Source organism: Aquarana catesbeiana, linkage group LG08 (assembly GCF_042186555.1).
Source record: "Aquarana catesbeiana isolate 2022-GZ linkage group LG08, ASM4218655v1, whole genome shotgun sequence".
Classification (NCBI taxonomy): domain Eukaryota; kingdom Metazoa; phylum Chordata; class Amphibia; order Anura; family Ranidae; genus Aquarana; species Aquarana catesbeiana.
The window spans coordinates 171,070,858-171,097,410 of record NC_133331.1 but is presented as its reverse complement, the minus strand read 5'-3'; the positions used below and the strand labels follow the sequence as shown (position 1 = coordinate 171,097,410).

Here is a 26,553-nt window from a genome sequence, read left to right as displayed (position 1 = left end):
TGGTAATGAAGGTCTATGAATAATAATTGTCCTGGTACCTTCCCATAGAGGACACCTCAGAAATACAATGAAAATAACTGGGCCATAAAGCTCTTTAAAATGAAAATGTACTTCTCTTATACAAAAGCATGGACATTTATCCTTCCAAGAGAGGATGATTTGAAGGTTAAGTACCCTTTTAGTGCACTTATGCTTCTTAGCCCCCCCTTCCCTCATCAAGCTGGTGATGGGCTTTCCTTTGAAGTGGATAGAATTTGGGCCATATATACACTGACTAAGAAGACTTGTTTCTTGCTGTTTGATGCCAAGCAGTCTGCATAGGTTGCCAAGGAGCTGCATTGCAGGTACGTATCTTATATTATAAAGAAGCTAGGTACAGGAGGGAATCCTGAGAAGTGTACTTACCTTTTTAATCCTATTTATCTAACAACATCATAAACATGCAGCCTGAATAACTGTTATTCATCACATAAAGCTGAAGTTCGGGCACAAAAGTGAAAATCCACCTATCAAAGTCTTATGTGATGGTGAAATGTGGCTTGCCTGATAAACTGCTGTGGTTGTTTTTATGTAAGCTGGCACTACTGTCTTTTCCCATGGCTGATGGTGGACCAGTTTATGTCTTGCTTTCTTTTAAGCCAGTTTTCTGAGTGTGGCCCACAATCTCCATTTCTTTCAAACCTTAAAGGGGTTGTAAACCCTCAAGGTTTTTCACCTTAATGCATTCTATGCATTAAGGTAAAAAACCTTCTGTCACTCAGCAGCCCCCCGAGCCCCCATTATACTTACCTGAGTCCTGTGTTTCCCACAATGGGAATGAACACACCAGCTTTGGACGCTGTCTCATGTCCTGATTGGATAGATTGATAGCAGCGCAGCCATTGGCTCCTGCAATCAAATTCAATGACATGGGCGCTGGGGGGCTAGGCGGAGTCCTGCATTCTGTGTCAATAGACGCAGAAGCAGGACTTGGGAGCACGCCCGCATGAGTGTCCCGAAGGAGAACGCTTCTCAGACGGGGCGCTCGAGAAGAGGAGGAACCAGGAGCGCCGCTGACGGACTCCAAAAGAAGAGGATCAGGGCCACTCTGTGCAAAACCAACTTCACAGCAGAGGTAAGTATAACATGTTTGTTTTTTGTTTTTTTAAAACCCTGAACCTTTACAACCCCTTTAAGGCTGATTTATGAAAAGTAAAGAAAAGGAAGTTTGAAGAAACTAGCATGACACCTAGCTGATTGTACTTGACTGACTGTAGTGGACAACACACATATTTTCTTTTTTAAAGGGTGATACAGTACAATCAATAAGTATACCATTGTATAAACATAACTGCAGGGGTGCATTAACGTAAAGATACAAATTAATGATCACACTAGAGTGGGAATATTAGCTATAGCATTATAAATTCCTAGAGATATATAGATAACATGTATAGTTTATTTTGTGTATTCCACAAAGAAATCGGAGCAAATTAACAAATTAAACATAAATGATAAATTAGTGGTTGTATAGCAAGGGGTAATAACGGATAGAGATAAATGAAGAACATTGTGTAATGAGGGGTGATAACAGATAGAGATAGATGAAGATCATTGAAGAGAGGCTTTAAAGGTAAGATTAGGAAATGTATCAGGGAAAAATAAGGAGTATGGAGAATAGAGGTGATTAGAAACGGGGGAAGATAGGAGATATGTGTGGAGTATAAAGCTTTAGAGGAGTGTTACAAATTATGAGAAGGCAATGTGTAAGGTATCTGAGTTTACATCTAGATGGTTAATAAGGATTTATAAAACATCCAGGTTAAATCATTTTTGAAATATGTGAAGTCACTAGGTAGATTTTCATGCTGTTGTTATTGTCTGTTTTTTAGCAGTACATATATACAGTATATTATACACCGATTAGCCATAACTTTATGACCACCCACCTAATATTAAGTAGGTCCCACTTTTACTACCAAAACTGCCCCTTTTGCAGACAAAACAGCCCTGACCCATCAAGGCATGGATTGTACTAGACCTCTGAAGGTATGCTGTGATATCTGGCACCACAGATCCTTTAGGTTCTGTAAGTTGCAAGGTGGGGTCTCCATGAATTGGACTTGTTTTTCTAGCATGTCCCAAAGATGCTCAATTGGATTGAGATCTGGAGAATTTGGAGGCCAAAATCAATACCTCAAACTCATTGTTGTGTTCCTCCAAGTATCCCCAGGAGAGAAGGAAAGTTGAGATCCCTTAGAAACTGCTGGCCATTGGATTAATACCTCTAAGGGGAAGGCGTATTCAGACTTTTTGTGGGCCTTATTGTAAGGTGAGCGCATATATTGGCTGGTGGCGGGACACAAGATGGTTTCTCACTAAGAATGAACATTCACAGGAGAACGATTATTTACAAGGACATTGTTTACCATCATTGAAATAATATAGGAGCATTTGATACACCCAGTTTTATTACTGGAAGGTGTCACCATCACTTATTTATTAAATTTGTCACTGATTGTATTTGTTTATTATAATACTATTATAACATATACAGTATCTCACAAAAGTGAGTACACCCCTTACATTTTTGTAAATATTTTAATATATTTCTTTATGTGACAACACTGAAGAAATTACACTTTGCTACAATGTAAAATAGTGAGTGTACAGCTTGTATAAAAGTGTACATTTGCTTTCCCCTCAAAATAACTCAACACACAGCCATTAATGTCTAAACCACTGGCAACAAAAGTGAGTACACCCCTAAGTGAAAATGTCCAAATTAGGCCCAATTAGCCATTTTCCCTCCCCGGTGTCATGTGACTCGTTAGTGTTACAAGGTCTCAGGTGTGAATGGGGAGCAGGTGTGTAAAATTTGGTGTTATCGCTCTCACTCTCTCATACTGTTCACTGGAAGTTCAACATGGCACCTCATGGCAAAGAACTCTCTGAGGATCTGAAAAAAAAGAATTATTGCTCTACATACAGTTCATTGAGGGAACCATAAATGCCAACATGTACTGTGATATACTGAAACAAAGCATGATCCCCTCCCTTTGGAGACTGGACCAGGCAGTCTTCCAACATAATAACGACCCCAAACACACCTCCAAGAGGACCACTGCCTTGCTAAAGAAGCTGAGGGTAAAGGTGATGGACTGGCCAAGCATCTCTCCAGACCTAAACCCTGTTGAGCATCTGTGGGGCATCCTCAAACGGAAGGTGGAGGAGCGTAAGGTCTCTAATATCTACCAGCTCTGTGATGTCTTCATAGAGGAGTGGAAGAGGACTCTTGTAGCAAGCTGTGAAGCTCTGGTGAACTCAATGCCCAAGAGGGTTAAGGCAATGCTGGAAAAAATTGGTGACCACAGAAAATATTGGCACTTTGGGCCCAATTTAGACATTTTCACTTTGGGGTATACTCACTTTTGTTGCCAGCATTTTAGACATTAATGGCTGTGTGTTGAGTTTTTTTGAGAGGACAGCAAATTTACACTGTTATACAAACTGTACACTCACTACTTGACATTGTAGCAAAGTGTCATTTCTTCAGTGTTGTCACATGAAAAGATATAATAAAATATTTACAAAAATGTGAGGGGTGTACTCACGTTTGTGAAATACTGTAGGTGGTATCACTGCGATCATTCAGGAGTAGGATTTATTTATTTTGGGTTGTTTGGTGGTAGGTTATGGTTACAGCAAGAAATATACAGCTACATTTAAAGCGACATTAAACCTTCATTTTTTTTTTTAATTTAATAACAAACATGCTATACTTACCTGCTCTGTGCAATGGTTTTGCATAGAACAGCCCTGATCCCTTTCTTCTGGGGTCCCCCACTGCCACTCTAGAGTCCTCCTCTCTGGCAAATTCCCCCATTTAAAGCTGGCCTGTCTGCATTATTTGACACAGAGCAGGTGGCTCGGCCCTGCCCTCCACTCCCTCTTCACAGCATTTGGTTTACAGCAGCGGGAGCCATCAATCTGCCCAATGCACATCACTGGATCTAATCAGGCTCAAGTAAGTGTAAGGGGAGAGGGGCTTGGGGGGATTCTGCAGCACAGAACATGTTTTACCTTAATGCATAAAATGCATTAAGGTAAAAAACATTGAGGCTTTCGAACCACTTTAGGAAAAATTATTTTTTGTACTAATTTGGGCCAGGTTTCCCTTGATAATAAAAAAAAGTCAGAAGATATCCATTACCATTTACCACCAAAAGAAAGCCCAATTTGTTCTGAAAGAAACAAGGTATAATCCACCTAGATACACAAAGTAGTTGCGATGATATGTACAGTTTAACTAACACATGTCAAAGTTGCAAAATTGGGTTCAAATATTAACATTTGTTTTACCTTCAGTCACCAAGGGGTTAATGCAGCCAAAGCGTGCATGCCAACAATGTAGAAGCAACCATCGCCTCCTACGAAAATGCTCTGGCTTGCCAAAATTTTAAAAATCCAACAAATGGAAAATCTTACTTTGGTCATGAAAGATCAGGAGGAAAAATTTTGGCAGACTTGGATGCCATATTTCTGCTGTAAAGACCAGATACCCTTGGCCCCCCAATAGAAAGTTGAGCTATACCTTATTTTCTCCAAGATGCATGCTGAAGCAGAGGGGGGGGGGGGGGGGGGGGCGATATGCTACCTCTTTTTTGTTCCCCTTTTCTAAATGTCAGCCAGTCAAAGCTAACCTAATGATGTACCCTTGTGCATGTACACATGAGTTACATCATTCTGACCATTTTTGGCATCTTAACAATGCTGACAGTAGGCTGGGAGTGTACATTTCACTGTGCATGCATCACAGCCGGTGTACACCTAAAAAAAAAATATTGATAGGAGCAATAGGAAAGATGTTTAGGCAGAAACATACAAAGGGGATGATTTACTAGAGGCAAAAAGGCTGTTTTGCAAGGGAATTTTCCCTTAACTTCGTGAACGTAGCATAAATTCACTTTGCAAAGTATACTCAATCATGTGCTAAGAAAATAAAAAAACTGTATTTTTGCTTACGTGTGATTGGATGTAGGAAGCTAGCAGAGCGTTACCTCTTTCTTGCCTTTTTGGTAATAGTCTTTAGCAAATGAATCCCATAATTTCTATTGTCAAAAAATTGTACCTTTTTTCTACTTGGAAATGCTGATTTATAGTATTACAAATTTCTATGAAACTTGGATCTTAAAATTAGGCATTTGCTTGGTATTGCTTCTAGATATGGAAACAATATTCTTTTATTTGTATTTGTCAATGTCTTTTTTTATACAAAGTGATTATACCTGTATGAATTAAGTGTACTTAGTTAATATACCCGTTAATATATTGTGTTACATGTCTTGCATTGCAAAAATGAAAGAGCCGTCTGGATTTTTTCTCTTCTTGAGTTGTGTTGTAATCAATAAGATAGCAATTTGAATTCTAAATCTGTGTATTCCAGCCCTGATTGTAATGCTAGTGTGATGTAGGCTCTATATTATCTTGAATTAATTTAGCAAATTACTTTTTATGCTGATTTTGTTAATTGTGTAATTATAGGGACTGAATCTGTTTTTAAAGTGCAGCTGCTCCTGTCGTAACACATCACCATTTTGTGGCATGTTAGCATGGAAAGTGATAGTAGAAGACAAGTAGTCTGTGGTTATTAGCCTTACCATTAAAGATGATCATGTAAATTCTGCACTTAGCTGTCTAGCTGTCAAATTCTTTATAGTGAAGGTTAAAGGATTTTTCATCAAAATGCTTTTTTTAATGTTCTATAGCCTGTAGATGTCACTATTACTTTCCCTGTCAGCTCTACGTGTGAATTTACAGGCTTCTGATAAATGGCAGTTTTATTCAAAGTGCGATAAGGATGCATAGATCTGAATATCCAAACATAAAATAATAAAAATGAATTCCTAGATTGCTGTGGCAATGTTTTTGTACATTTTAGGTTTAACTTTGCATTGTTGCTGAGAGTGTATTACTCTGCATCTAGATCAAATGTCTGCTCTGACTTTAAACTCTACCTCGTTTCTGATTGCTGCTATGGGTTACTGCACATTATTACTCTTTGTACTATTCTATGACATAAAGCTTGAAGTAGCTGGTGATTGTAGTAGTTTATAAGAGATCATATGACCAATTCAATTAACTGTCTTCTTCTGTGTTCTCCACCTACAGCATATATTAGGGTTCATCCAACAGAAATCTAAGAACGTCAATAAATTGAGTGCTTTATTTAATCACTTGTGCTATAAAAAGCACACTTTGGATCTTCAAATATATATTTATGAAGACACCTGATATAGGGCAGAGGGCTACAGAACCCAGACATCAGGAAAGGTATAGACTAACTTTCCATTAGAGTGGTTGCAAACCTCTGGCATGAAATATGAACAAAGCATATAACAAAGCATAGGGACCTACAGCATATAGTCTGTGCTTGACAGCCTCAGCTCTATACCTGTGAGCTCTATGAAGGGGAGTGTGTCCCTTTCCTTCAATCAGCTCTACCTGAGCTCTGCAGAGTGTAACTTCAGCTATCCGCCCCCTGCTTTCTGAAAGCTTCAACAAGCTGTATACTCCAACAAGCCGTATCTGCACTTTCACGGCTGTAGAGAAGGGATAGCTGCAGATAAACTGGTACAACTAATAAAGGGGAATTTGCTTAAAGAGGAACTGCAGTCTGCTCATATAATTTGTAATAAAAACATCTTTGCCATTCTGAAGCTTCCCTCCAACCACTTTGCATATTATTTTATATACACTATGATTCTTTACTTGCCAAAAATGTTGCAGAAATCTCCCTCCACTAAGTCTGGCTGCAACCATTTTAACTGTGGGCAGCTGAAACTGCTGCCTGTTCACTTCTTGGATTTACACAGATACACAGAGGCACACCTCCAGCTCTGCAGCCCTGCAGCTCTCATTGGCACTCTTTTTACTCATTTCCCCTACCTTCCTGGCAAACTCTCACGAGACTGAGAGAGAGAGCTGTGCATGATGTCATAAGCCTAGGCTTTTTACCAGATAAGAAACAGGAAGTGGGCTGTATAAGGTATTTACTGGCAGAAAAAAAAATGTTTTACTATCCGAAGTTAAAACAACAAGGGCAGAAGATTTAATAGATGGAAAGATGAAAAAATGACTGAAGGTCCGCTTTAAACTCTAAGTATTACCTGAGGCCAGTCACTTCACTATGTGTAAGGGTTTACAACCACTTTAAGTGTGTGTATGTATGGAAGGCAACTGAACCCTGCATAAAGAAAGAATCCTAAAATTACAGGTGTTAGGAAAAAGAAGACAAACTCAGATCCATAGATACCGAGGGATACCCACAACTTTTTTTTTTAAACTGCCTATTCTGCTTATTTTGTGGGATGTGCCTTACTTAAGTTCCAGGTCGATATTTGTATATACTGAGGTAGGACACCACCTGAACACACTGACTGCACTTATAACAGAAAAATTAGGTGGTTACATCAGTTTGCCACTTCCCAAACCGGGCCATATTTAAAAGTTGTCGTCGGTTTGAGGGGGAATACCGGGATTATGACTGCAGCAATATGCCATAACCCCGGTTTTGTTTCTTTCAGCCAGTGATTCTCTAACCACTGAAAATGATCTAAATGACTGATAAGCTGCTAGATCACTTTTAGAAACAGTGGGATGGTTCACCCACTGCCGCTTTCAAGTGGTTCTTGGGCTCTTACCTGGATGATCGGTTGCCCTGGGAACCAACCTGGCGGTTGCGGCTGCTGTCTATTGAGATTAGCTGAGGAAAGATGGCCTCAGCTAAACAACTCTATGGCTCCGGTCAGATGTAAAGACCCTGGGTGTCTCTATAAAAGCGATCCAAAAAAAAATACGACAGTAGTTACGGTAACTGCAAAGTCCTTCCTTGAAGCCACAAGAGCAGAGTCCCTCTATAGAGTAATAGATTGACTAATCTATTCAGAACACCAGCTGGTCTCCCCTTTAACTAGACCCACAGTTGAACCTCTATACTAGGGGGTGGGGTGGCAGCAGCTCAAAGGTCTCTAAGATCTCCCAGTACTCACAAGGCCCAGGAATAGCTGGTTGCCTCCTTCCAACTTCCAAAGTGACACCCTCCAGTGATACGATACCAGATCTTCAGCAGACAGTATCCTCAGTCAGCTATCCCTTGGTCTCAGCATTCCAGGCCCTCAGGTCGCCAACCTGAGGCCTCACGATCGCAAACATATAGCAGCATTGTCTGGAAGGGCAGCTTTCCCTCCAGGCTGGACTAATCATCTCCAGGAAAAAAAACTGACTCCATTGTGCTCACAGAATATATACAGTCTTCCAGCATGCTTTCAGAGCCTGCCTCTCTGGGATTGTACAGGATTGTATCAATATTCATTCTGCCATCTGCATAACTCCACACCTATGATCCAGAAGCTTCTCACGCTCTCTGGAGACAGAAGCAGCTATCAGGCTGGCAGCAGCTGAGCATACTAAGCAGACCTAACTAGTAGAATGTAGCTGTCCTGATTACAGTGAGCAAAATAAATTTACCTAACAATTACAGCCAGACCGAGTACAGTGAGGCAACTAAATTTACCTATTAAATACAGTGAGCCAACACTAAATCTATCTATCTAATCCTAGCACCAACCTAGGAGGGTGCTACATATAAAATAGTAAGAGTAGCATCCTTACTTGAAATTCTTATGAACCGTTTTTGTTTTTTCTTTGTTCATTTCCCATGTTGTCTAGTTAATGGTATATTTCACCTAGAAAGTTTTTTTTAATGGAGTAATGTGTCAATATACGTTTGTATGCCAGCAGGGAATCATTTTATTTTAGCATATATTCTACTTACTGGGAGACTGTAATTAAGTTAAGAATCTGAATGATGCTTTCACCTGTTTTATAAACACATTTCTACTGGTTCCCCTTTAGATGAAAAAAAGTAGTAAAAGTGGACATGGGCATAGTCAGCAGGTCAGTCCTCACAAATTTATATCTCAGAAATGTTCCATAGTGGAGCAAACCTCAAACCTAAATCAGTTACGGTCACAAGGAAGTAATGAGATTGTATTGCTCTTGGGAAACCCTATATTTTTTCATGTACAGAATTACGCATTGGCAAGTTTTGCAGGTTCTGTGTAGGCTTCTGTCAGTTCAGCCAGAACAAATATACATGTATTGAAAAATGTGTATGTATAAATCTACAACATGTATTGTTTATTAAAAGAGACAGTCTGGTTCACATGCACACGGAGTGCTTTTGATAGTCTTTGTCAAGCTTTGCAAAAGGGGAAGGGGCACTCAAAACACATTGTGGCCCACCCATATCCAATATCACACTTTAGTTTTGACAGCTGGCTGTCCCTGCTTGTGGTTGCTGCTGGTCTGCCCACCTTTTTGGTTTACTCCAGCACTGCACACCACATTGCTGCTGTATGATAGACCGCTTCCTGCATTGATGTATGCTGTTTGCTGCTTCATTCATGACCCATCCCAGACTGCATAAAAGTTTTTAATATGTAATTGTGCTTCATTCAATAAATTGTGTATTTTTGATTCTATTAACTCCAGCTGCCTGCTTGTTTTCTTTTTTAGATATTCTAATTCCTCCCCACTCTACTAGAGACATCCTATTGCCTCCTGTCCATGTAGCATCCTTTGTATGAAACATAAAAAAATTAAAAAAAATGTGTTTGGCTTGGTCTTTATACTGTATATTGGTGCTTGAGAGACTTTGGACCACTACTAAATAGACATGCATAATTACCTAAATCAACTGGGTGCTGACACCAGGGTTGTATGTCTCCGTTGTGCAACACTTAGTACACAGTAGGTGCTTCTGACTTGGACCTGAAAAAGATGTGCATGCAATACTTCACTTGATCCAGGGCCGTCTTTAACGCAGGGCAAAAGGGGCAGCTGCCCTGGGCCCTGTCATTGCTGTGGGGCCCAAAGCAGCTGCCACTTAAGCCCTGCGCTGCCCGCAGTTTTTGCGGAGTAGCGGGGGGAGCCGATCCCCCCTGCCCTCCCAAGCGGCTACATTCATTATACAGGAGAGCGGGACAGCTGCGGGCTTCATGTGTTTGAGCCCGCTCGTCCCGCTTCTCCCTCTGTCAGGAGCTGCGGACCCTAGTCAATGACAGAGCGAGAGCGGCGCTCTGTGTTCCTCCCGCCCCCACCCCCGCCTGGCAGACCTGTGTAGCACACAGCCGAGTGAAGTTTTCTGGCTGTGTGCTGGGTCTGATAGGCTGGGACTGTGTTTATTGCACCGCCGTGTGATCAGGTAAGAAAGAACAAGGTGAAGAGAAGGGGAAGAGGATTCATTTGTTCAGACTGCAGAGAATTGCTGGTACAGAGATGGACATGGGGGGGGGTACAGAGATGGACATGGGGGGGGGGGGGGGTACAGAGGTGGACATGGGGGGAGGTACAGAGATGGACATGGGGGATACAGAAGTGAGAAGACATGGTAGGTACAGAGGTGGACATGGGGGATACAGAGGTGGACATGGGGGGTACAGAGGTGGACATGGGGGGTACAGAGGTGGAAGGGGTACAGAGGTGGACATGGGGGGTACAGAGGTGGACATGGGGGTACGGAGGTGAACAGAGGCGGTGGGGGGGTACAGAGGTGAACATGGATGGGGGGTACTACAGAGGTGGATAGGGGGTACAAAGGTGGACATGGGGGGGGTACAGAGGTGGACGGAAAGATATAGAAGTGAACGTGGATGGGGGTACAGAGCTGAACACAGAGGTGGATGTGGGGTACAAAGGTGGACGGAAAGATATAGAGGTGGACATGGGGGGGGGGGGTACAGAGGTGGATGGGGGATACAGAAGTGAGCTGTGGATGGGGGGGGGGGCAGAGGTAGACAGGGGATACAGAAGTGAGCTGTGGATAGAGGGGTACAGAGGTGAGCTGTGGATAGAGGGGTACAGAGGTGAGCTGTGTATGGGGGGGGACAGAGATAGACAGGGGATACAGAAGTGAGCTGTGGATAGAGGGGTACAGAGGTGAGCTGTGGATAGAGGGGTACAGAGGTGAGCTGTGTATGGGGGGGGGCAGAGATAGACAGGGAATACAGAAGTGAGCTGTGGATGAGGAAGCAGAGGTAAGCAAAGTGATGTGCAGAGGTGACCAATAGATAGTTACTTTGCGGGAGGGAGGAGGATATGCAAGTACTGCCCCTTGTGCTGATTTTTTTCTGTGCCCTGTATGATACAAACACCTCAAAGTACACACCCCCAATCCCCGTGTGTCATCCTGGACTCCTATCTCCCCCCTTCCCCCATTATCTTGAACTCCCCCATCTCTCCCCCCCCAATCATCCTGGACTCCCATATATCCCCCCCACCCATCATCCTGGACTTCTCTATCTCTTCCCCCCATCATTATTATTATTATACAGGATTTATAGCGCCAACAGTTTGTGCAGCGCTTTACAACATGAGGGCAGACAGTACAAGTAGAATACAATGCAATACATAAGTTTATGTGTTTGTTTTGTTTTTTCAAATGTTGGGGTGGAGAGACAATTTGCATGGGGGGGGCCCAAGAATTTTTTTTGCCCAGGGCCCAATCAATAGTAAAGACGGCCCTGACTTGATCACACCCTGTCGTGAGTTTGTGAGACAGATGCTTTAATGAGATTATCATTACATGTTGTAGATAAGGCAACGGAGATGGGTGGGGTAGAATGGATATGTTGATGTAAATGTAAGATGGGTTAAATTACAGTTAGCAGGCCATCTGTTGTGGATATCTCTAGGTGAGGTAATGTGCTACAGAGGAGTTATGTTACCTGTTACATCAAAGTATTTCTCAGTATGAGTTTATTAGATTTAATTTATCTCTTATTTTGCTAGTCTACACTCTTTACCATATTAGAGCAATTTAGGGCATTCCCTTCTTATAACCTATATCTGTTATAAACTGGTCAGCCTACTTGTTATTTTTCTCCTCTCAAGAATGTCAAAAACATTTTTAAGTACTGTATGTGATATTCATTATTTTCTTTAGGTTGCCTTGCCAGCCCAAAGCTGCAATCTGTACTCTTAATATATGGAAATGATGCAAGTAAATAGAATAAAATACATTCTTATAAACGAGGTGCTTTAGAATAAGTTCTATTATATTATTTGAATTGATTGAATAATTGGTACTTCTGCTTTTAGGCAACTTAAAAAACCACAGTGTTAGTATAATATTTATATACTGCATTAAAACCAGTAACAGAGCAGTTTGTCCTGTGTGAGTTATAAGTGTTTCCAAAGCCTAACTCCAGCCAATTTTTTTCTTTTATGCCCTGTACACATGATCGGAATTTCCGTCGGAAAAAACTTGGATGGTTTTTCCGACAGAATTCTGCTCAAGCTTGCCTTGCATACACACGGTCACACAAAAGTTCTCTGAACTTTCGACCGCCAAGAACGTGGTGACATACAACACTACAACGAGCCAAGAAAATTAAGTTCAGTGCTTTGGAGCATGCATTGAATTGTTTCCGAGCATGCGTCGTTTTTTGTGCATCGAAATTGCATACAGACGAACGGAATAGAGAACCTGCTCTCAATCTTTTGCTGGCTGGAATTCCGCCAGCAGAAGTACGATGGAGCATATACACGGTCGGAATTTCTGACCAAAAGCTCACATCTGACTTTTGCTCGCAGAATTTCTGATCGTGTGTACGGGGCATAAGTTTTTGATAGTGATGAAGAATTAGAACCCCAATCAGGTTAAAAGCTCAGTTTCTTAATGCTGTATGCATCACTGTCGGGACAGGAAGTGAAGGAAAAGTTCTCAAACGGCAGTGCAGTCAGCAATAAAACCTTAAATAGATACTGACCCTTTTGTGCTCTATTGTAAATGCATGAGGCTGGGTATACACTATTGAGAATTGGATGTGGGTTTCCCCGCATCCGATTCGCATAGCAGGCGATTATGACTGGCTCTCTATGGAGCCAGTTCATACATCCCTGGAGCGGCTCCTGTGTGTCTTGTCCTGCGTGTATTTTGGTCCGTTTCAGGTCCGAATTCAGCCAAAAATTCGGACTTGAAGCGGTGAATGGAGACACATTGGACCCCCTGCTGTGAGCTGCTCTGTGTTCTAGTGTGAACCCAGCCTAAGTGTTTTCTTTTTTGTGTTTTATTGTCCCACACTTGTCCAATAGACAGAGGAGTTCTCCTTAGCTAGGACATGGAGCACAATAAAAAGCTCAACAGAAATCCTAATTCTTTTTCACTCAAGAAAAATGTAAAAAGCATTTGCTGCAAATGGGCTTTAACCATTTGAACTTGTGGTTGTGCGTTTTCACAGTTCAGCTACTGGCCTATTGATTTGGGCTTCACTTTGTCATTAATAAAGTGATGTTTCAAGGCGAATGAGCAGGGCTTTCCTTTGGTACAACTGTTTTTAAGAATTATTTTATTTTGTGTGTGTTTTAGTGATAAAAGATGTAAAAAAGAATGTTCTGCCCCCTCAATTTTAATGAATATTCTTTCCAAAACAACTACAAGCGCAAATTTTATTCTGTGATTTGTCACTTGCAAGGGAAGGCAACAGGTTTGCTTTAATGCCCTCCAGTCAAGCAGCACATAGTCATTGTTCACTCGCTTGCTTACAATTCCATTCTACTGCTGAGATGGAAGAAAATAAAATGGTTTTCCAAAAATAGTGCTGTATGTTGGGGGGTTCTCAACCCCGTATTAGCTTACACTAGAGTGATCCATATCTTAACCAACAAAGGCTGTATTTCTTTGTGCTCGGTGGCTGAACAGAGCAACAGGGGAATCAGGAAATTAATTAGGTGCTGCTACGAAAAGGGGCATTAAAGTGAACTGGCTGCCTTGTCCTGCATGGGCAAAGCACAAATTTACGTTAAGTATCAGTTTAAATATTTGAGTTTTTAAAGCATTGACATAAATATTGAAATCATATAACAATTTATTTCTTAATAGAATGTGAGAACACATGTGTTGCCCTTTTAGTTGCAATTTTGTTCTACTGAAAGCAAACCTATGAATATAGAAATACTTGCAGCTCAACTTTTAAGCAACTAAAAAATGATCTCTTGCAGTGGAGCTCTGTCAGCACTGCATAGGTTAATAGCTTGTTTTGTCTAGGGGAGAGGAGAAACAGGTTTACTTACCTGATCCTCTGCTCCCTCAGCTGGCAGTGTGCCCTCTTGATCTGCCGACGAACTTTTACTCGGTATCCTCATGTCCAGTGCAGGGCTTTGGACCCTACTCTAGCCTTGATGATGATCCTAGACTGGTGGAGCATAGGGGTGCAGATGCTGTAAAGACCAGTCTAGTTGTGGGGAGGAGCAGAGGATTGAGTAAGTATATCTGCTTTTAATATCCTGGTAGACATAAATGGACAATTAACCCTTGCGGTGTGGGCACAGTCCCACTGAAAGGGACTTTTTTTTTTTTATTTGCCCAGAGTTAGCCTTTAAATGGTGGGCTAGTATTGCTGATTTCTTTACAAAGGGTACAGACTCTGGGACTATCATTCTGTTTCTGGCTTTGCAACCTGGTGACCTACTGACCCAGGATTAGCATTTGGGAAACTGATGCATGTTTGTTCCAGACTTGTTAGCACAGACTTAGTCAAGATGACAGCACTAAATCTTGCACAGATCAGCAATGGAGGTTAAATTTATGATATTTGCTATTTATATATAATACAAAGACACTTTGTTGATTTAATGTATACATTCTGTAAGGAATATGGCATTTATTACAAGGGCCTTAAATGAATTTGTTACATATCATTACATAGGTTGAAAAAAGACACAAGTCTTTCTAGTTCAACCAATAAAAAAAAAATAGCAAATAGAAAAAAATGATAATAAAATGTATAAAAATAAATTAGGACATTTGCCTTTTTCAGGAATTATGAAGAGATACACCTTCTTTCAAGACTTTCTGCTGTCCTTATATCTTCTGGTTCCTTCCTTCTCAGTTGGTAAGTGATGGAAAATGTTACTTGAAGTGTCTTTTTTTATTAATACTTTGTAAAATGGAGAGTTCTTGTAGTCTTGTTACTTATGCTGTTCATTGTTTCAATAAAAAGAATGTTCCAGAAATTGATTGCATTAAACATTTCAATTTGGGAGCAAAAGTTTTCCTTGAAAAATTATGACCTATAATGATAGAAAATGGGATTCAACCAAATCAACCTTTTCTTGTTGTGTCAATTGCTCATTTTCAGGATCATTTGAAGCCATAAATTCTATGGTCAAGCCTTTGTTCACAGTTATTTTTATGGCTAAAGGCAGAAAGTTTTTTATCTTAATGCATTCTATGCATTAAGATAAAAAACCTTCTGTGTGCAGCAGCCCCCTAATACTTACTTGAGCCCCATCTCTATCCAGCGATGTCCCTCGGCCGTCCAGGACTCTCACTCCTGATTGACTAAGACACAGCAGCGGCACCATTGGCTCCCAGTGCTGTCAATCAAACTCAGTTATCCAATCAGAAGAGAGAAGGGGTGGGGCTGGGCCACAGTTCCGTGTTTGAATGGACACACGGAGCTGCAGCTCAGCTCGGGTTCCCCCATAGCAAGCTGCTTGCTGAGGGGGCACTCAACAGGAGCTCCAGCCAGGGACTTGAGAAGAGGAGGATCCAGGCTGCTCTGTGCAAAACTACACAGATCAGGTGAATATAACATGTTTGTTATTTTAATAGAAACAAAAAATGAGACTTTACAATCACTTTAAAGCAGTTGTATATCGCTGGAAGTTTTTTTTTTTTCTTCCTCAAGGCAAAGGCATAATGTACTAGCACATAATGTGTAACTTACCCTAAAACAAAGCTGTTCCAGTGCCGCAATGTCAGTGCTGCAGCCGCTTCCATTTTAACCCATCTTGCTTCCGGGCTTGCGCTTGGCCGTTCCTCCAGAGCACATGCGCCAGTTATGCCACTGGCTGCATGTAATGTAGACACGTTTAGGAGATATTTACACTACCTATAGGTAAGCCTTGTTATAGGCTTACCTATAGGTAACTGTTCCAGATCGGGTCACCTGTAGCAGAAAAAAAATTGACCAGATCTACCTGTGTATTGAAACCTGAAAAAGACTCTGTTACTTTGGCAATTCAAGCCATACAAACACCTAACAAAAATTCTTAGCTTTTTAGGTATTTCTACAGAAAAAGGTGTCATGGCTGATTCTAAGAATTTCTGGACAGTTTAACAGCGTTGCTGTCCCCACACAGACTCTAGCTACCCCTCATTACCATACAATGCAGGAGGGCGGTTTCAAACTTTTTGATAGGACTGCATAGCTCCCAACTGTCCCTGATTTTGAGGGACTGTCCCTGACTTGAAGCAATGTCCCTCTGTCCCTCTTTCTTCCTCATTTGTCCCTCATTTTGGTCTGATCTATATAGTTGCATATAAAATGTACCTTTTATCCATCAAAAAACTGTTTTCCAGCGCTAAACCTTTCATCCAATTTCTAAATTGCTGCATTTGTACATTTCAAAAGCCAATAAAAGGAATAGTAGAGGTAAAAAAAGCACTTGTGGGTTTAGCTAATCTTTTATTTTTGGTTATTTCTCCTCTAAGGGGACGTGTCAGGGGGCGTGTCCTATGCCTACATACTTTTGCTAGGTGTCCCTCATTCCCATGTCACAAAGTTGGGTGGTATGGGACTGTTTATGTATGTTCAAACCTAGTTTACAGTTGATGAAGAACTGTGAACACAGTACAGACAGGGTTAATTAAGTTAAACATTATTCTACAGACCCCTCCTAAACATTGCAAATCAGGGAGAGCATGTATAGATTTTTAAGCAAGTAAAAAGCCCTCGTTCACACCGAACACTGCTTTGAAATTGTGCAAGTTCATCTGAACTTGCACAATTTCAAAGCCGCATTTCAGTCTGACTTCGGGGGGGCGACTTGAAAGACATCCGTTCAGGTTCATGCACAGATGTCTATTGAAATCGCCCCCGAAGTCACCAAAAGTAGTGCAGGAACTACTTTTGGAAATCAGTGCGGCGTTGCAACAATTGGGACGCTTGGATCCCCTGCAACCATGTTCTTGTGTGACGTAATCGGGAGGCTGTTGGCTCTTGTGGACTCAGCCACCCCCTCGCATGCTGCTAGGCCCACTCCTTTTTTAAATGAAAAACTATGCCTCCTGGGATATGCGACATGCATATTCCAGGAGGCAAAGGGAGCACAGTGCACATCAGTCACATAGGCGAGTGATGCGCAAAAGGTAAATAAACAAAAAAAAAGCAATGTATATGTAGCAATACTCCCGTAGGGGCTGCTTTGTTTATTAAGTCCGTTACTCTGCCTCTCAACCCTAATAACAGCCTTAGCCCCCTCTGGCACACTTGGCAATAGTGTAAGTGCAATAACCAATGAGAAACACACACGTTATGATAAAACACAGAAATTGTCTTTACTGCAATATTTCTGTGGAAGAATAACAGACAGTAACAATATATATTCAAGTAATCCACTAGAGAGCAATAACTGAGATTTAAGAGCAATATAGCTCTCAATCCTATATTCAAGCTGCTTTCAGGGAATTCCAAACCTGAGAATGTCCCCAAGAGCAGAGGCACACTTAAATGGTAAATAAAGCACAATATAACACTTTAAATTGGATTGGTTACGTTTACTCAGGTTGGCTCTGTGAGTCCAGGTAGGAGGAGAGCAGAGAAATGACTCCCTTTGTGGCAGGCCTCCCTCTCCTGTCCCCTGACACCACAGGCCCAACTTTAAACACTCAGTACAAGTCAACAGGTAATAGCTTAACTTCTTAGATAAACTGTCCCACACACCCACTGCATACACAGAGCCCTGTATATGTGTGTGCAGATCTGCATGGTACTAGTAGTGTCAGTCCTTTTGAAGAAAAGATAAGATTTGGTGTCTTCAGCTAGCCACTTTCATTGCACTGCCAGGCTGTGTTCGAACGGACACAGAAGAGGAGGGAGGAGAGAACTCTGGCACTTTGGCGCCCCCACCTTTGCAGGCGCCCGGGTGAAAAGCACCCTGCCGCATCTGCCTAGAATCGGCCCTGCCACTGCCTTCCCTGGCTGGGAGGAGGGGGCGGCTCGGGCTGCTGCGGCTGACAGCCGGGAGATCGTGCCGCACTTGCGGGTGTCCGTGAGCCCGCCATCAAATGCGGGAGACTCCCGTGGGTTGCGGGAGACTTGAGATCTCTGAAAAAGGGAGGAGGGGGAAGAAACTCCTTATAGCTGCAGACACTGAACTTTTCTCTGTCAGCTTATCTGTGTTAATGTAAGTCTCAGACTGCAGAAATTGCGGGGGGCCCGCTACATATGTGTTGCGGAGTGGAGAATGGAAGTTTGTTTTGAGGGTGAAGATTCGCTTTAAACCACTTCGGCCCCGGAAGATTTGGCTGCTCAATGTCCAGGCCACTTTTTTTCGATATGTCACTGCGTTCCTTTAACTGACAATTGCGCAGTCTTGCGATGCTGTACCCAAACAAAATTGACGTCCTTTTTTCCCCACAAATAGAGATTTCTTTTGGTGGTATTTGATCACCTCTGCGTTTTTTATTTTTTGCGCTTCAAACAAAAGAAATGCGACAATTTTGAAAAAACACAATATCTTTTAGATTTTGTTATAATAATTATCCCACATTTTTTTTCCAAAAAAATAATTTTTTCCTCAGTTTAGGCCGATATGTATTCTTCTACATATTTTTGGTAAAAAAAAAGCAATACGCATATATTGATTGGTTTGTGCAAAAGTTATAGCGTCTGCAAAATAGGGGATAGGTTCATGGCATTTTTATTATTATTATTTTTTTTACTAGTAATGGCGGCGATCTGTGATTTTTATGGGGACTGCGATATTGCGGCGGACAAATTGGACACTTTTGACACATTTGTGGGACCATTGACAATTATACAGCAATCAGAGTTATAAAAATGCACTGATTACTGTGTAAATGTCACTGGTAGGGAAGGGGTTAACACTAGGGGGCGATCAAGGGGTTAACTGTGTTCACTCACTGTGTTCTAACTGTGCAGGGGATGGGACTGTCTAGGAGGAGAGAGAGATCGGTGTTCATACTTAGTATGAATACACGATCTGTCTCTACTCCCCTGAAAGAAGCGGGATTTGTGTGTTTACACACACAGATCCTTGTTCTTGTTCTGTCACGAGCGATTGCGGGTGCCTTGCGGTCATCGCACCCACTGGGCACTCGCATCGGCTCCGGGCACACGCTGCAGGCACGTACATGCACCTCCGGAGCTGTGCGCGCCCCTAGTGGCCAAAAGGAAATGCGATGCAAGGTAACATTGATTTTCCCAGCTGAGCCAACCTGCTGCAGTAAAATTGAGGTGGCTGGTCCTGAAGTGGTTAAAAAGGGTACCTAGCATTTTTTTTTTAAGTACTGCTGTGTTAATGGGACCATGTAACAAATACAAAGGAAGCGTTTTCCCAATAAGGCTGCAAAAGTGGAAATACACTTTAAAGACCTGTTTAGACCTTTCCAATCTGATGTGATGCATTTGCATGGGCTACTAACCAATGGGTAACAGACCAAAAAATATATGTATGCTTTTTTCTCAATGCAGCACACCACAACACAACCTAGTGCGTTACCATGTGTTGTTGTGTGCTGCAATGCAGATGTGTCAGGAATGTGCTGCATAAATGTGTTGCAGTGCCATTAAAAATTATTGGCAATACACTAATGCACGCATGGTGCACTACCATGCATTATCACTGCAACATATAGGTGTGAAGCCAGTCAAAATGTTATCATTTGTTAAGGTTGTTCTGATTTTTGTTTAGTTCCATGTACTGTATGTTGATTATTATACAAATTGCAGTGCTAAAAGTGAGACTTCTTCATTTCATATTTAAAGTGTATTCACTATCACCCTTACTAAAGAAAACTCACCAGATGCATGGACCCCATAGAAACAGAAGTCGATATGCTAGGTAAATATAAATGTTATATTGCAGAATCAGGAGTGTGAAAACCCAAATAGGAAATCGTCCAGGGCACCTTGTATGAATGGCAGCTCACCCGATAGAAGGACCCCCAGTCCTATATTCACTTCTTTGGATCATCTGCCAAGGTTTATCCTATGACCAGAAACTATCCACGAACTCCAGATGTCCTTGAATATGTCCTTGGAAGTCACTAAAAAAAGAATTTGGGCAAAAGGGCCGCTGTATTCCTGATGTTGTAATATTGTTAGATTTACAGTATCTCACAAGTGAGCACACTCCTCACATTTTTGTAAATATTTTATTATATCTTTTCATGTGACAACAATGATGAAATGACACTTTGCTACAATGTAAAGTAGTGAGTGTACAGCTTGTATAACAGTGTAAATTTGCTGTCCCCTCAAAATAACTCAACACACAGCCATTTATGTCTAAACCGCTGGCAACAAAAGTGAGTACACCCCTAAGTGAAAATGTCCAAATTGGACCCAATTAGCCATTTTCCCTGCCCGGGGTCATGTGACTCGTTAGTGTTGCAAGGTCTCAGGTGTGAATGGGGAGCAGGCCTCGCCATGGTCGACCAAAGAAGTTGAATGCATGTGCTCAGCGTCATATCCAGAGGTTGTCTTTGGGAAATAGACGTATGAGTGCTGCCAGCATTGCTGCAGAGTTTGAAGAGGTGGGGGGTCAGCCTATCAGTGCTCAGACCATACACCGCACACTACATCAAATTGGTCTGCATGGCTGTCGTCCCAGAAGGAAGTCTCTTCTAAAGATGAGATGAACAAACAGTTTGCCGAAGACAAGCAGACTAAGGACATGGATTACTGGAACCATGTCCTCTGGTCTAATGAGACCAAGGTAAACTTATTTGGTTCAGATAGTGTCAAGCGTGTGTGGCAGCAACCAGGTGAAGAGTACAAAGACAAGTGTGTCTTGCCTACAGTCAAGCATGGTGGTGGGAGTGTCATAGTCTGGGGCTGCATGAGTGCTGCCGGCACTGGGGAGCTACAGTTCATTAAGGGAACCATGAATGCCAACATGTACTGTGACATACTGAAGCAGAGTATGATCCCCTCCCTTCGAAGACTGGGCCGCAGGGCATTATTCCAACATAACGACCCCAAACACACCTCCAAGACGACCACTGCCTTGCTAAAGAAGCTGGGGGTAAAGGTGATGGATTGGCCAAGCATGTCTCCAGACCTAAACCCTGTTGAGCATCCTCAAACGAACGCTGGAGGAGCGCAAGGTCTCCAACATTCACCAGCTCCATGATGTGGAAGAGGACTCCATGGTTATGCAGTGATGTGTTTCGGTCATCTTACCTCCTCCATGTGTTTCTTTAGAGACCAGCCACCAACATGTTTAAATAATCTTCCCTCAGCATAGCTCCACCCCGGTCTCTAATTAGGAACACTATATTAACCTGGGCATTGCAAGCCAACCTTGCTGATCAACCATTGTGTATTCATTGTGTGTTTAGCTTCCTGTTCCCTGCTTGCTGTGTGCTCTATGTTTGTCTCTGTTACCGACCTTGGCGTGTTCTCGACTATTCCTGTCTGCTCGTGACCCTGACCTTCTGGCGTGTCCCTGACTAACCCTGTTTGCCAGTGAACCTGAACCTTTGGCGTGTACTCTGTTGTCCTTATCTTCTAGTGGCCCCAACTTTGGCTTATTCCCTTACTATCTCTATCCTACTGTTGCCTACTGTGGGCGTGAGCTGGGGGACCCTAGGGGCTGCGACCTGGATCCAGTTGCAGCCCAGTCCATCCTCACCACTAGAGGCTCTGGTGGACACCTGCTGGCTCTTAGACTGCACGCCCTAGGGAAATTTATGCTCTAACCCTGGTGGGATCCGTGTTGGTGTTCCAGCGGCCCTGCTTTCCTTTACCACCCTGACTCTCAGCAGCAGTCAGCCGTAGGGTCCACTACCTTGCGGTGCACTCCTGATCCCAACAGTATGCATCTGTCACCTGGCCTCAGGTGGCCTGACACAGTGGCAACCTGTGAAGCTCTGGTGAACTCCATGCCCAAGAGTGTTAAGGCAGTGCTGGAAAATAATTGTGGCCACACAAAATATTGACACTTTGGGCCCAATTCGGACATTTTCACTTAGGGGTGTACTCACTTTTGTTGCCAGCAGTTTAGACATTAATGGCTGTGTGTTGAGTTATTTTAAGGGGACAGCAAATTTACACTGTTATACAAGCTGTACACTCACTACTTTACATTGTAGCAGTGGCATTTATTCAGTGTTATCACATTTAAATATTTAATAAAATATTTACAAAAATGTGAGGGGTGTGCTCACTTTTGTGAGATACTGTATATATTTAATCTAAATATTGACCTCTATCTGTGGGTGCATTTATCTGCTGAATTTTATTTAGCCAGGGCGATGGTAATTAATTAATGAGAGCTCAAAGAAGTCTTATGTTTAGCACTGAAAATCGTATAATATTGTTTAAAGTGGTATTTAACCAAAACCAAAAATGAATTATATTGCAGCTTACCAATCATTAAATGTGGAGGCTCAATTGTTTTTTTTTTTTTTTCTTTGGCTTTTTTTCCCTCTGTTTTCATCTGGTGATCTGGCCAGTAATACACCTCCTGTATTAGAGCACCTACACTCTGGAGGAATGAGTACAGGAGGCACAGCAGCATTGTCAGTCTAGGGGGGAGGGTAGTGTTAAATGTATTAGCTAATTTAATTACACAGACTAATCGAAGCCAAACTCCAGCTCACATTTTATAATTAGTTACAGTAAACAGTTTTCCCTTTAGGGATAAAGGTTTTACATGAATAAATAAAAGCTGATCATTATAAGCACCACTGTCAGTGTTACATGGTTTGTCTCAGGCTCATCCATGTACACTGATACATTTTGCTGGAGAGCTTATTCTTTTGAAAAGCAACAGACTTGCTGGCTGGATCACCAGATGAAAATAGAAAGCCTTAAAAAGAAAATGAATGCAGCCATGAATCTAAGTGTTAGTAAGCTGCAATATAATACATGTTTGCTTTTGGGTTTAATACTGATTAAGGACTTGTATGACGGTCTTTTTGCAAGCTGCTATGAATAACTCTGTGCTTTGTGGACTATATTGCTTCGCACATGTTTGGACCATTTTTTATGCACTTCTAACTTGGGCATTTATTCATTTTTCTATACTGCATGTTACTTGTTCACTATCTTTACTTGCATGAACTGGCAAAATACATTGGTACCCATATATTGTTTATACAGTATATACTTTTATTAACCACTTACGGACCGCTGCATGCCGATGTATGTCCTAACTTTGAAGAGGAATATCGCTAGCTGCTGCCATAACCACGGTATCCTATTCTTCAGCCGGCGGTCCGCTTTTAGATAAAAGTGGTCTCTGTGGCAGATTCGCCGTAAGATCACTTTTATCGGCGGCGGGAGAGGGGCCTCCCGCCGCGCTCCGGTGCCCTCCAGCGCTTACCGGAGCCGTCGGCAGCGGCGGAGGCGATCGGGTCCTTTCACATGCTGGGTATTGAGACAAGCGAGGGGAAGATGGCCCCCACCCGTCTCCATACCATTGCAGGGCGGAACGACGTCAAAGCATCTCTTTCGCCCATAGCTCTTAAACTGACTTTTTTTTTTTTTTTTAAATGGCATTTTTTTTTAATTGCATTTTAGTGTAAATATGAGATCTGGGGTCTTTTTGACCTGGTCAAAGGTTTTGGTCCTGTCGTGCTTTTTTTCTATTACAAGGGATGTTTACATTCCTTGTAATAGGAATAAAAGTGATCAATTTTTTTTTTAAAGAACAGTGTAAAAATAAAAAATAAAAGGTAAAATAAATAATAAAATAATACATTTTTTCCCGTCGAGCTCGCATGCAGAAGCGAACACATACGTGAGTAGCGCATGCATATGAAAACGGTGTTCAAACCACACATGTGAGGTATTGCCGTGATTGGTAGAGTGTGAGAAATAATTCTAGCCCTAGACTTCCTCTGTAACTCAAAAAATGCAACCTGTAGAATTTTTTAAACTTCGCCTATGGAGATTTTTAAGGGTAAAAGTTTGTCGCCATTCCACGAGCGGGCGCAATTTTGAAGCGTGACATGTTGGGTAACAATTTACACGGCGTAACATTATCTTTCACAATATAACAAAAAAAACTGGGCTAACTTTATGTTGTCTTATTTTTTAATTAAAAAAAATCTATTTTTTCCAAAAAAGTGCACTTGTAAGACCGCTGCACAAATACGGTGTGACAGAAAGTATTGCAATGATCGCCATTTTATTCTCTAGGGTGTTAGAAAAAAATGTATAATGTTTGGGGGTTCTAAGTAATTTTCTAGCAAAAAAAAAAAACTGTTTTTAACTTGTAAACAACAAATCTCAAAAAGAGGCTCGGTCCTTAAGTGGTTAAAGTAAGATGTAATCATACAGTGGCAAATAATCAGTACAATGAGGATATATTAATTGTTTCTAACCAGCTAGTTGAACTAAATAAATTTCTTCTCATGTTTAATAATGTAATGCTAGAAAAATTTGAAATATACTATGTTTGAGATTTGTAAGAAAGTAGGTAGACCTAAAAAAAACAATCCTTTTTCTACTACTGTGCTGGAATTCAGTTTCCTGTTTTACATTACTAGACCACAAATATTAGAATGTTATTTGGTAACATAAACTATCAAGAAAGTTAGGAATTCCTAATTTAGTAAGATTTTGGAAATTCTTTAGCATTTTGTAGTTTGTTGCTAACATCGGGATTGCTGTTACCACGAAAGAAGACACTATAATGGTCTCATTTTAGGCAACGCCTTGCTGAATTTTTCCCTGACCTCTGCAGTTCATTAGTGAGAAATTTAGGTACCTGTATAATAATGCTGTAACACTATTTTGAGTGCAAGTTACTACTGCTTTTGCAGTTGGGCCAAGACAGCCTAAGGTGTACTGTCTGGACAGCACAAAATTGTGGAATAAATATGTCAGTCAAACATAATATCCTGGCCTCTGAAAAGAGTTCCTTTTTAATAAGGACTGGTGGTGTACTCAACGTTCCTTTAGTGGGGGGGGGGGGGGACTGACAAGCAGATCCACAACAGCTGGTTAACTGTGGAGCGAGAAGAGAGCTGGCAATTAGCCGACAGCTGAGCGACCAGCTCAGAGAAGGAAGGGCTGAGCCAGCCCTGACAGTACCCCCTCCTCAACGACCCCTCCCCCTCGGAGGACCACCGGGCTTGAGGGGAAAATGTCTATGGAAATCACGGAGGATGGCAGGGGCATGTACGTCCAAGGATGAAACCCAGGAGCGTTCCTCCAGACCGTACCCCTTCCAATGCACCAGGTACTGTATGTGTCAATGGAACCTACAGGAGTCAACCATGGATTGTACCTCATACTCCTCATGGTTCTCAACCTGGTACCGAGGTGGTAAAGCGGTTGCAGATCAATGGTTTCAAAAAGGAGACATGAAACACATTTGAGATGCGCATACTAGGAGGAAGGTTCAACACGTAAGCCACTGGGTTAATCCTGTGAAGGATACGGAAAGACCCAATAAACCGAGATGCGAACTTCAGTGAGGGAACACGAAGTCGGAGGTTGCGAGATGACAGCCAGACCCTATCCCCAACCTGGTAGGAGGGCGCAGGCAGGTGCCTGCGGTCAGCATGGAGTCTGTACCTATCATTAGCATGACGCAAAGCCTCCTGGACTTGTGCCCAAGTAGAACGAAGCCCACGGAGATGCTCCTCTAGCGCAGGAATACTTTGCGGAACACACAAGTCAAGCAACATGGAAGGTTGGAAACCATAATTCACCATAAACTGAGACAATCGGGAAGCAGAATTCAAGGCACTGTTGTGAGCAAACTCTGCCCATGGTAATAGATCTGACCAGTTGTTGTGATGGTCAGAAATATAGCAATGTAGGAATTGCTCCAAGGACTGATTGGCTTGTTCTGCGGCCCCATTAGACTGCGGGTGATACGCAGAGGAGAAAACAAGTTGAATTCACAGCTGTGCACAAAAGGCTCGCCAGAACCGGGACACAAACTGACTACCCCTGTCTGAGACAATCACCTTGGGTAGCCCATGTAAGCAAAAGATCTCCTGAGCAAAAATGGAAGCCAGTTCCTTAGAAGTGGGCAACTTTTTAAGTGGAATACAATGACTCATCTTTGAGAACCGGTCAACCACCATAAGGATAACCGTGTTGCCTTGGGAGTTGGGCAACTCCACAATGAAATCCATAGACAGGTGGGTCCAGGGCCTCTCTGCATTGGGTATGGGTTTTAGGAGGCCCACTGGAAGGTGTCGTGGAGTCTTACACTGAGCACACATGGAACAGGCAGCTACGAAGGCAGTTACATCAACACATAGACTAGGCCACCAGAATTGTTGGGAAATGGCCCAAATTAGTTAATTAATCCCAGGGGGGCCAGCTGTCTGGAGCACGGCAGTATGGAGACACTCTGGGACAAAGCAGCGGTCACAAGGTTTCTCAGGGGGAGCATCGACCTGAGCAGCAAGAATTTAGTCACCCAAAGGAGAAGTAAGACTGGTGCGAACCGTAGCCAGAATACGATCAGGAGGAATCATAGGAACCGGAACAGACTCCAACTTGGAAGTGG

General features: G+C 42.2%; 1 protein-coding gene across 1 annotated transcript in view; it reads left to right on the top strand.

The window, feature by feature from the left end:
• CDH23 (cadherin related 23) overlaps positions 1-26,553 on the top strand; it is a 1,935,615-nt gene that overhangs the window by 141,619 nt on the left and 1,767,443 nt on the right. The window contains exon 2 of the mRNA XM_073596703.1: positions 14,862-14,936. Within this exon, the coding sequence (XP_073452804.1) occupies positions 14,867-14,936 (70 nt within the window). The 5' untranslated portion in view covers positions 14,862-14,866. The remainder of the gene's footprint in view (positions 1-14,861; positions 14,937-26,553) is intronic.